Source organism: Chiloscyllium punctatum, chromosome 49 (assembly GCF_047496795.1).
Source record: "Chiloscyllium punctatum isolate Juve2018m chromosome 49, sChiPun1.3, whole genome shotgun sequence".
Classification (NCBI taxonomy): domain Eukaryota; kingdom Metazoa; phylum Chordata; class Chondrichthyes; order Orectolobiformes; family Hemiscylliidae; genus Chiloscyllium; species Chiloscyllium punctatum.
The window spans coordinates 24,084,092-24,095,808 of record NC_092787.1 but is presented as its reverse complement, the minus strand read 5'-3'; the positions used below and the strand labels follow the sequence as shown (position 1 = coordinate 24,095,808).

The window sequence follows — 11,717 nt, the reverse complement described above, 5'->3', positions numbered from 1 at the left end:
CTTACACAATTTCTGTTTTTGTTGCTGAAGGAAGGTGGAGCAGGCTGGAAGAGTCAAATGCCACATTTTTGCTCTTATTTCTTGTGGTCTTTTTTCCCCCAAAATTGTGTGAAATATACCTCCTTAACCTTCCCTGCTGTAAATAGATCAATTGCAACCAATGTTTCCACACTGTAAATAATCTAATCTAATCTAAAAACCTGAACTCATCATTATCTGAGCTGAGATGTCATCTTTAAAAGAATAAAACCTTAAGTTACCCCGAGAATGTGATTTGAAAGAAGTTCTGGGATTTACATATTAATGAACTGAAACTTGTAACCTATTCTAAAAGATGAAAGACTTAACAGCAATCTAGGTTGGTTGAATATATCTCATCAGTTGCATGATATTGTAATCTTTTGCTCTAAATTCTGTGTCTTATGATCCTGTTCCACAGCTATCTGATGAAGGAACAGCGCTCCGAAAGCTCATAATTCCAAATGAACCTTTTGGACTACAACCTAGTGTTTTGTGATTTTTAACTGAACTCACCGGGTTATAGAATTATTTGTGGAGATAGAGAGATAGTTAATATTTTCTATTTATTAACAGAAAACCCTGACAGCAGGAGTAGTCTGCTGGACCCCTCAAGCTTGTTCTGCTATTCACTAGGATCATGGTGATCTGATTACATGTTTACATACCCTTGATAATCTCTCACCCCCTTGCTTATCAAGAATTAAGCTACCTCTGCTTTTAAAATATTCAAGGACTCTGTTTTCACTGCCTTTAGAGGAAGGTGGGACCATCTATGAAAACACAGGAACAGTGACCTATGAGAGGCGTTCCCCTGGTATCTGTATCGGCATTGGCGGTGGTGAGAACAGGGTGCTGAGATCCCCCAGAGAGCGAGCTAGGTGGAGGAGATTTGGGTCGGGAGTGAGATGCTGGAAAAGCACAGCAGGTCAGGCAGCATCCGAAGAGCAGGACAATCAACGTTTTGGGCAAGATCCCTTCATTAGGAAGCCATTCGACTTCCACACTCTTGACTTTGATTTCCAGCATCTGCAGTCCTCACTTTCTCCATAGAGGTGATTGGGGGCCTAGCATAGCTAAGCATTCAGGAAAAACAGTTGGAATTTTAACAATTTCTTTGTTTTTCTAGTTAATATTAAGAAGGACTTTAATGTTAACTATTACCTTACTTTCTCATTTTTCTCCAGATTGTCTGTAATGTTTAACTTTGAACTTTGTTTCTCTCTTTTACTACTTTGTACCTAAGTTATGTACCTAGGTCCCTTTGTACCTAAGATGGCACAGTGTGTAGCGACATTGTACACTTTTCACTGTACTTCTGTATTTGAGTACGTGACAATAAAAAAAATCTAAATTTCTCCGTATCTCTTTTTTAAATGAATGACCTCTAGTTCTCGATTCTCTCACAAGAGGAAACATTTTTCCACGTCCACTGTGCTAAAATCTATCCCCACCCCCCCATCCTCCTCAATGATTTGAGGTCCTGGACTTTTTACTAGAAATCAGAAAAATAATTATCCAAATCCTTACAGGGTTTTCAGCCCATTCACTTTGGTTTTGAAATTTTTTTTTGTCATTCAATTTCTCTTGTTTCCACTTTATCACAGACCTTTTCCTTGGTCTTTGTCCCACCCAGTCATACAGTCATAGAGATGTACAGCATGGAAACAGACCCTTCGGTCAAACCTGTCCATGCCGACCAGATACCCCAACCCAATCTAGTCCCACCTGCCAGGACCCAGTCCATATCCCTCCAAACCCTTCCTATTCATATACCCATCCAAATGCCTCTTAAATGTTGCAATTGTACCAGCCTCCACCACTCTGGCAGCTCATTCCATACACGTACCACCCTCTGCGTGAAAACGTTGTCCCTTAGGTCTTTTTTATATCTTTCCCCTCTCACCCTAAACTTATGCCCTTTAGTTCTGGACTCCCCGACTCCAGGGAAAAGACTTTGTCTATTTATCCTATCCATGCCCCTCATAATTTTGTAAACCTCTATAAGGTCACCCCTCAGCCTCCGACGCTCCAGGGAAAACAGCCCCAGCCTGTTCAGCCTCTCCCTGTAGCTCAGATCCTCCAACCCTGGCAACATCCTTGTAAATCTTTTCTGAACCCTTTCAAGTTTCACAACATCTTTCCGATAGGAAGAAGACCAGAATTGCACGGAATATTCCAACAGTGCCCCTGCAGGTCTCTTTGAAAAAGCCAAGATTGACATGGTGTACCTGAAAAGCGTTGAGGAAATGGAATAAAATCTGAAGATACTGGAGAAACTCAGCTGGTCTGGCAGCATTCATGGAGAGAAATAAACACAGTTAATGTTTCGAGTTTGGTATGTCTCTTCATTGGAACTGAACGTTGTTGGAAATGTGATGAATTTTACAGTGTAGGAAAAAGAGGGACTTCAACAAATGGACAGGACAGGTTTGGGACAAAGGGGTCCAATAGAGCACAATAATGGAGACTGGGCTCTAAGTGGCCACTATGCCTGGGTCAGGGGGTGAGTCTACTGCGATCAGGTTGGGGTTTGGGTTCCCAGGAGCAGCACCAGGGTCTGTGATTTCTGTCTCTGGGCACTGGATCAGGGCAAAGTACGACAAGGTACACCAAAGGATGAAGCAAATGGTCAGGTTGTGAATAAGAGTCACAGGTCCAAACTGGTGGGTTTTTTTGGAGCAGTGTAGATGTTAACAGTAGGTATTAATAGGGCTACATTAATGTCACCAGTAGGTGGAGCACTAAAGTTGAAGTCTTGCTTTTGACTCATTCAGCAATGACATGTCTGTTTATAAATAAGGCCGAAAGAAATTACCTTTAGGAGGAGGCATTGAATGGTCTTTGGTTTATTGGAATTTGGAATTTTATATGGTACTGATGTTTTTTGTTTTAAGAGAACCTTGTACTTTGTTTTCATTTACCCAACTCTGAGCTCTTTTAAGAGCTGTCCTTTTTGTTTTAAATGTACCCAATCTCAGCAGTTTCCTTTTATGGCAGAGCTTTCTGTAGGTATGTCAGAAATAAAAGAATGACTAGAGTAAGAGTAGGGCCAATCAAGGGCAGTAGTGGGAAGTTATACGTGGAGTCCGAGGAGATCGGAGAGGTGCTAAATGAATAATTTTCATCAGTATTTACCCTGGAAAAAGATAATTTTATCAAGGAGAATACTGAGATACAGGCTATTAGACTAGATGGGATTGAGGCTCATAAGGAGAAGGTGTTAGGAATTTTGGAAAGTGTGAAAGTAGATAAGTCCCCAGGGCAGGATGGGATTTATCCTCAGATTCTCTGGGAAGCCACGGAGAAGATTGCAGAACCTTTGGCTTTGATCTTTATGTCATCATTGTCTACGGGAATAGTGCCAGAAGACTGGAGGATAGCAAATGTTGACCCTTGTTCGAGAAGGGGAGTAGAGGCAACCCTGGTAATTATAGACCAGTGAGCCTGACTTCAGTTGTGGGTAAAGTGTTGGAAAGGATTATAAGAGATAGGATTTATAATCATCTAGAAAGGAATAAGTTGATTAGGGATAGTCAGCATGGTTTTGTGAAGGGTAGATTGTGCCTCAAACCTTATTAAGTTCTTTGAGAAGGTGATCAAACAGGTGGATGAGAGTAAAGTGGTTGATGTGGTGTATGGATTTCAGTCAGGCGTTTGATAAGGTTCCCCACAGTAAGCTATTGCACAAAATAAGCAGGCATGGGATTGAGGGCGATTTAGCGGTTTGGATCAGAAATTGACTAGCTTCTTGATCAGATGGGCCCATGGTCTGAGAAGTGGCAGATGGAGTTTAATTCCGATAAATGCAAGGTGCTGCATTTTGGGAAAGCAAATCTTAGCAAGCCTCATACACTTAATGGTAAGATCCCAGGGAGTGTTGCTGAAAAAAGACACCTTTGCGTGCAGGTTCATAGCTCCTTGAAAGTGGAGTCGCAGGTAGCTAGGATAATGAAGAAGGCGTTTGGTATGTTTTCCATTATTGGTCAGAGTATTGAGGAGAGGAGTTGGGAGGTCATATTGTGGCTGTACAGGACATTGGTTCAGCCACTGTTGGAATATTGTGTGCAATTCTGATCTCTTTCCTATGGGAAAGATGTTGTGAAACTTGAAAGGGTTCAGAAAAGATTTATAAGGATGTTGCCAGGGTTGGAGGATTTGAGCTGTAGGGAGAGGTTGAATAGGCTAGGGCTATTTTTCCTGGAGCGTCGGAGGCTGAGGAATGACCCTAATAGAGTTTATAAAATCATGAGGGGCATGGATAGGATAAATATAAAAATTCTTTTCCCTGGAATGGGGGAGTCTAGAACTAGTAGGTAAATGTTTAGGGTGAGAGGGGAAAGATATAAAAGAGATCTAAGGGACAACTTTTTCACACAGAGGGTGGTACGTGTATGGAATGAGCTGCCAGGTGAAGTGGTGGAGCCTGGTACAATTGCAACATGTAAAAGGCATCTGGATGGGTATATGAATAGGAAGGGTTTGAAGTGATATGGGCCAGATGCTGGCAGGTGGGATTAGATTGGGATATCTGGTCATCATAGACGAGTTGGACTGAAGGGTATGTTTCTGTGCTGTACATCTCTATGACTCTATGGAAGAAGATAGAGGGTGGTGGTTGATGGGAAATGTTCATCCTGGAGTTCAGTTACCAGTAGTGTACTGCAAGAATCTGTTTTGGGGCCACTGCTATTTGTCATTTTTATAAATGATCTGGATGAGGGCATAGAAGGATGGATTAGTAAATTTGTGGATCTTGCAAGGAATTAAGGGATATGGGGAGAGTGTGGGTAAGTGGTGTTGAAATGCTCATCAGCCATGATTGAATGGTGGAGTGGACTCGATGCGCCGAATGGCCTTACTTCCATTCATATGTCTTATGGTCTTATGGATGACACTAAGATTGGTGGAGTTGTGGATAGTGCCGAAGGATGTTACAGGTTACAGAGCGACATAGATAAGCTGCAGAGCTGGGCTGAGAGGTAGCAAATGGAGTTTAATGCGGAAAAGTGTGAGGTGATTCACTTTGGAAGGAGTAACAGGAATACAGAGTACTAGTCTAATGGTAAGATTCTTGGTAGCGTGGATGAGCAGAGGGGTCTTGGTGTCTATATACATATGTACATGGGTCCCTGAAAGTTGCCACCCAGCTTTATAGGGTTGTTAAGAAGGCATACAGTGTGTTAGGTTTTGTTGGTAACTTAATAGAGACATAGAAGGTAATCAGAGGATTAGATAGGGTGGTCACTGAGAGCCTTTTTCCTTGGATGGTGATGGCTAACACGAGAGGACATAGTTTTAAATTGAGGGGTGATAGATATAGGACAGATGTCAGAGGTAGGTTCTTTAGTCAGAGGATAGTAAGGATGTGGAATGTCCTGCCTACAACAGTAGTAGACTCGTCAACTTTAAGGGCATTTAAATGGTCATTGGATAAACATATGGATGATAATGGAATAGTGTAGGTTAGATGGACTTCAGATTGATTTCACAACATCAAGGGCCGAAGGGCTTGTACTACATGCACTAAAATGTTCAATGTTCTAGAAGCCTCTTCAACTTTTCATCGATAATTGCCTTTACAGCAAAACAGCAAAGATAAGTTGTGGTTTGCAATTGTTTAAAATTCCTTCCGTTTTTTTTTAAACATACACATAGTGTTTACACTGCTGGCTGGTTTCACTAATGGTACATGTCACAAGTGCAAGTGGACAAATTCAGATAGATCACAAAGGCTATTTTAAATGGGAGTACCCTATTTTCTGCATTTGAAGGAAATACTTTAGAAGCAAAATGGGAAGTGAGACCGAGCACGAGAAACTGATATGTATTAAAGCAGTGTCCACTGGTACCATTTGATTGGAAAGTGTAGATACACTATCACCAATGCTAAGTTACGAAGGATAGAAAATACATGCAGTGGTAGGTCTTTTGGCCCCTCAGACCAACTCTGCCAATCATTATAATCGTGACAGATCATCCAACTCAATAATCTGTTCTCACTTTACACCATACCTTTGATGCTTTTTGCCCCAAGTCCTATGTCCAACTCCTTCTTGAAATTGTGTAACATTGCGGCCTCAAAAAATGTTATAATTGTGGTATCGGAGTCCAAAAATTCTAGGTGAAGACAGTTCTGAAAATAGCCCTACAAACCATTCAGAGAAGACAAAATAAAATGCAGATGCTGGAATCCAAGTAGACAAGCAGAGCAAACATAATCAGAGATGGATAATCAATGTGTATTTCAGAATGCCATGGCATTCACATGCTGGAAAAAGTGTGAAATAATGAAAAACACAAAGTTCTTGACAAAAATAGCAAGTCTGGCACCATCTGTAGAGGGAAAGCAGAGTTACATTTCAAGTTCTGTTACGCTTCTTCAGAACAGGGTTTTGTTTTCATGAAAATAAGGTTTTTTTTGCCAGGATAAACCTTTCGGGCTGAATGGCCAGTTCCTGCACAGCTGGGGCGTTCCTGGGCGGAGTGAGATGGCACACGCGCAGTACCCCGATAGCCCTGTGGGGCGTGTCTCAAAAACGTCACTGCAACCGCTCGTCATCCGGGTAACCTGGCGGGAGCGTCGGAAGGAACTACATCTTCCAGAAGGTTTAGCGGCATCTCGCATTGCTGTGGGAGGAGGGGGGGCGGATCCCTCCATCCGGGTTACCCGTTGGGAACTACAATCCCCAGAGCGCACCGCCGGAGCTGCCCAAGATGGAGGTGGTGCGGTTGGTTGTTCGTTGAAGGAAAATATTTCGTGAGGCTCAGGGTAGGGAGTACCGTCGGAGGCGGGGGAAAGAAGCGGTGCCTCGCCGGGACGGTGGAGGGTGCAGGTACGTCTCGCTTTCCCATCCGTTTCGAAACTCGCTGCAAATGGACGCAGCGGCGCTTCTGTGTCGCCTTTGGATGAGTCGGGGGGGGGGCACAGCCCGTGTTAACCCAATCTGTCTGAGGAGGGGGTGGGTTAGGGAATGAGGGACAGAGTTAGGAAATGGGGGAGGAGGGTTAGCGAATGGAGAGGGGCAATGGGTTAGTGAATGAGGCGGTGCGTTAGGTCTTGGGGGCGACGGGGAGGGGGATGATTTTGGATGGGGGGGGCGGGAGGGGAGATGTCACTTTTGGGGCGGGGAGGCTTGTTCGTTTGGGTCTGGGGCAGATGTGGTTTGAGTCTAAGGGAGGAGTTTGTGGAATGAGTTTGGTTGGATGGGATTGCAGTTGAGAGTTGGGGGATGAGATGGTGGAGGTGGGGGGGAGAAATGTTCGTGTATGCGCCTCTTCCCTCAGTCCCATTAGTCATCGCCCACTTTTTAAAATCTGTTTTCATCTGATTGTTTCGATGTTTTGTTAAGGAAGTCTGAAGTATCAAAGGCAACGTACACTGACTGCGGGAAATCAGAAACCAAGAGGAAATGCTGGAAATAAGCAGCTCAAGCAGTATTTTTGGCAAGAGAAACAAAAGTGACAGTTTTGTCAGATGATCTGACATTGACTTTTGTTTTGCACCTTCCACCAATGTGACCTGAGCTGCATATGATTTTCTAGTGTTTTACTTGTTTGATATTAAAACTAAAATGCACAGCAGGTTGAGTGCTATCAGTATAGCAGTTTTGATGATGGGTTGGAGAACCTGCTGATAGTTAATAGATATTGGTTGGACTCCAGGAATGTCTGTCAGGTACTTTAATTATTACTGTGCAGTTCTCATTCCCTTGCCCCACCTGAGAGTCTGAGCAGGATTCTATCTGCTTTCACAGACAGAACCATAGATCCCTCCCTGAGCCCAATGGCAGCCTAATCAGGGTTTGTGAGGTTTTAACTTTTAGCTTGAAGAGAATTGTTTCAGGTTTGGCATTAATAATGTTCCAGACTAAATAATTTTCAACCACTTCATCATGACCTTCCCTCCATCAAGAAGTGAGGATATTTGCTGATGGGTTGTGTAATGTCTTCAGATACTGAAGTAGTTTGTATCTAACGGTTTGAGTCTAGGTGACATTTCTTAGAGCTGATGTGAATTGACCTGCTGTGATTTCCAGCACTTTTTGTTTTCAGTTGTGAAGGTGCAGGTGTGTACTGTACCTTTTGAGAGAGAGAGGGGGGCCTGGCAACGACAGAAAGCAGTGTTTAACAATTTAAAAATGTAATACTTGGTTGATGCAAAAAACCTGGTGGTGTGTTGCCATGGTACAAAAACAAATTCAAATTCGGCCAATCAGTTCAAATTATGCCCCCAGAGACCAAAATCCAATCGAATTTGAATTTAATGTTTTGATGACATCAACCGAGTGAAATGATCTGATGTTTTGGGGTATAAAACCAAATATTTTAAACAAGTTCGGGGGAGAACTACCAAAAACACCAAGTATACTCCACAACAATACTCTTATACTCCACAACGACCTGATGAAGGAGCAGTGTTCCAAAAGCAAGTGTTTCCAAATAAACCTGTTGGACCATAACTTGGTGTGACTTTTAACAAAGAACACCAAGTATAGACTGTTAGCCAAATAGCTCTCTGAAAGGTACCTGTTCATAAAAGTTGTGCAGCAGAAGACCAAAGAAGAGAAGACGTAGAGAAATCTACTGAAGATGACAATTGTTTAAAAGTGATTTGCTGTCAATTTAAGAGGGCATTTATTGGGCCAGTATTGTAGAGTGGGAGGTGAAAAATAGGTTTGAGAAAGGAGTTGTAAATAGTTGTCTAATGTTCTCTTTTGGACTTAAAGAATAAAGTTGTTAATTTTTACTTTTAATAGTGAACTCTGGGGTAGTTCTTTGCCTTGAAAATTTAACAGATTATTGTGCAAGTTGAGCTTCTCCGTGTGTCAGGTTTAAATTAGCAGAGGGGTTTACTCCATGTCGTAACACAGTACAGATTCTCGCAAATGTAGTACGTTGCTCCTTTTAGCCTGTATGTTTTGTTGCAGTACTTGGGCAACATCCAGTCTTGGAGTAATAAGTGATATTCATTGCTGTTTAATCCCAGACGATGGCCGATCTCGAGCAGATAATATCTAACCATTTCATCCTTGATGTTCAATGGCATTAGCATCACTGAATTCAATGCTACCAGGTTCCTGAGGTTGTCATTAACCAGAATTGACCAGCCATATAGATACTGTGACTATAAGAGCAGACTAAGGGCTGCGAAATCAGCAATTAACTCCCCATCTGTTTCCCTAGTGCCTGTCCACCATCTGAAAGTCACAAGTCAAGACTGATGAAATAATTTCCACTTGTCTGGATGAGTGCAGTCTCAATGACATTCAATATGTTAACACCTCTAATGACATTGCTGTTCACTTGATCAATGCCTGACCGACCTGGTAATTGATAGCAGATGTTACCATCCTTAAGATGAACCGCAGCAATTCAAAGTCTCCTTTGGCATTTTTCACTGTAGCTGTGCCTGCATCACAGATTGCATTGATTTAAGACCACCTTCATGTTCACTAATGTCCTTCAGGGAAGGAAGGTGATTGGAGGAAGGTTTTGGGGAATTATCAGAAGTAGGTTCTTTATGCAGAGAGTAGTGGGTGCATGGAATGCACTGGCAGTGGTGGTAGTAGAGTCAGAGACATGAGGGGCATTTCAGCGACTACTGGGCAAGCACCTAAATGGCAGTAAATTGAGGGGTGTATAGGTTGGGTTGATCTTAGGTTAAGATAAATGCTTGGCACAGCATCATGGGCCAAAGGGCCTGTACTGTTCTATGAAACCGCCATCCTTACATATTCTGGCGTGCATGTGACTCCAGGCCCACAGCAATGTGGTTGACTTTCTGGGCAATTAGGGATGGAAAATAAATGCCGGCTTAGCCGTCGATACCCTCATTCTGTGAATGAGTAAAAGAAAAACCTTTTCAAAACAAATTGGAGTTGAGCTAGAGATGCTAATCTCACCAGTGCCCATTATCCCATGAATTAATTTTTAAAAGAAGTTCTATTATGTAGTTATTGTGACTAGAGTTTGCTTGTAATTCCACAAAGATTTAAGTAATTGGGATTGCTCAGTATCGAGGTTCACGCTCAAAAGTCAACTGAACTGTGATTTGAACAAAGAATTGTAATCCCGACAAAGATTGGGTCGGGTGAGTGAATGGAGAAAAGAAGCTACCTTTCTAATCATGATGTAATGCAACTCTCATTGTTAGAGGTGCTGTATTCTGAAGCAAAGGTTATAAGATAAAATAAAAACTGAAAGAACTGTGGGTGCTGGAAAGCAGAAACAAAAATAGAAATTGGTAGAAAAGTTCAGTAGGTCTGGCAGCATTAGTGGAGAGAAATCACATTTAATGTTTCTGGTCCAGTGACCCTTCCTCAGAACCTTCTAAGTAAATGGCCTGTTTCACTTTGTTCCAGTTATTGGTATGCAGCATTCTTGCTGTCCAATGTTGTACTTTGTGGTTGCAGATGTTACTATCCTTTAAAAAGGAAATATTTTCTATCTAATTACAACTTGCAAACTTTTTTGGTTTTTGAAAGACCTCAAAATATAGAGTTGGTGTCACAATAGTTGCATTGAATTTGGGAAATTAGAGACTCTAACACGACTAACCGGATATTTTTCTGGGTTAAGGATGTTACTGCTGGACTTTTATTTTTTTGCTGAAGTGTAGGAGGTTGGGAAATGACCTTTATCGGGGTTTATAAAATGAGGGGCATAGATAAGGTGACTAGCAAAGGCCTTTTCCTTAGGGTAGGGAAGTTCAAAACTAGAGGACATAATTTTAAAGTAAGAGGACAAAGATTTAAAAGGGACCTGTGGATGAGTTAGACCAAAGGGCCTGTTTCTGTGCTGTATGATTCTATAATTAATAAAGATGCACTTTGTATTAGATTAAATTCCCTGCAGTATGGAAACAGGCCCTTCGGCTCAAGAAGTCTACACCGACCCTCCGAAGAGTAACCCACTCAGACCCATTCCCCTATATTTACCCCGATTAATTCTTAACATTTTGTCTAACTCTTTTGTATAGTATTAAGAACAGTAGTATGTTGAATAACCTAGCTGAAGTTAAAGGCAAAATGTGCTGGAGAATTTTGGTAGGTCTGGCAGAATCTGGAGAGAGAAACGGAATTAATGTTTCAGTTCTGCTGTGAGCCTTTTGGAGCAATTGGATATGAAATATTAACTGTGTTTCTCTCCACAAAATTTGCCAAACTTGTTGGCTTTCTCTAGCTAAATGTTTTTATTTAATGCCTCCAATATCCATGCTATTTTGCTTTTGTTGAATTTGGGGATAGATTAATTTACTTCAGTGCCTAATAGCAATAATGGGACAGTGTTTTGATCTTAATAACTGCAATTTTTATTACAGTGCTGAAGTTTGGGAAGATGTCTAATACTACTGATATCTGCCCTCACCTGGATTCAGTAGGAGAAATCACTAAAGAGGAGCTGTTACAGAAATCAAAGGTAAAAGGAGTGTTGCTATTGAATGGGTAAATATGCATGAAGTACAGTATAGACAACTATAAAATGCTTCAAAAGCATTTTAGACTATTACCAGTAAGAAATAATACTTGCACTGCTGTGTTAGCAATAATTGTACAGATAGTTTAGTCATTAATGATTTTCCTGCCTTGTCTCATTTTTGGCTTAGTACAATACTTTATTCTGTCTCAGAAGACTGAATTTAAGCTCCACTCCAGACAACAAGTGCATTTTTTGGCTGACACATCGCTGCAGAACCT

At 41.7% G+C, this 11,717-nt stretch overlaps 1 protein-coding gene across 1 annotated transcript in view; it reads left to right on the top strand.

Moving 5' to 3' along the window:
• The first annotated feature begins 6,603 nt into the window (after positions 1 to 6,603).
• The window catches only part of usp20 (ubiquitin specific peptidase 20), a 67,609-nt gene continuing 62,495 nt past the window's right edge, over positions 6,604 to 11,717 (top strand). Inside the window, exons 1-2 of the mRNA XM_072565881.1 lie at positions 6,604 to 6,854; positions 11,342 to 11,439. Of these exons, the coding sequence (XP_072421982.1) occupies positions 11,359 to 11,439 (81 nt within the window). The 5' untranslated portion in view covers positions 6,604 to 6,854; positions 11,342 to 11,358. The remainder of the gene's footprint in view (positions 6,855 to 11,341; positions 11,440 to 11,717) is intronic.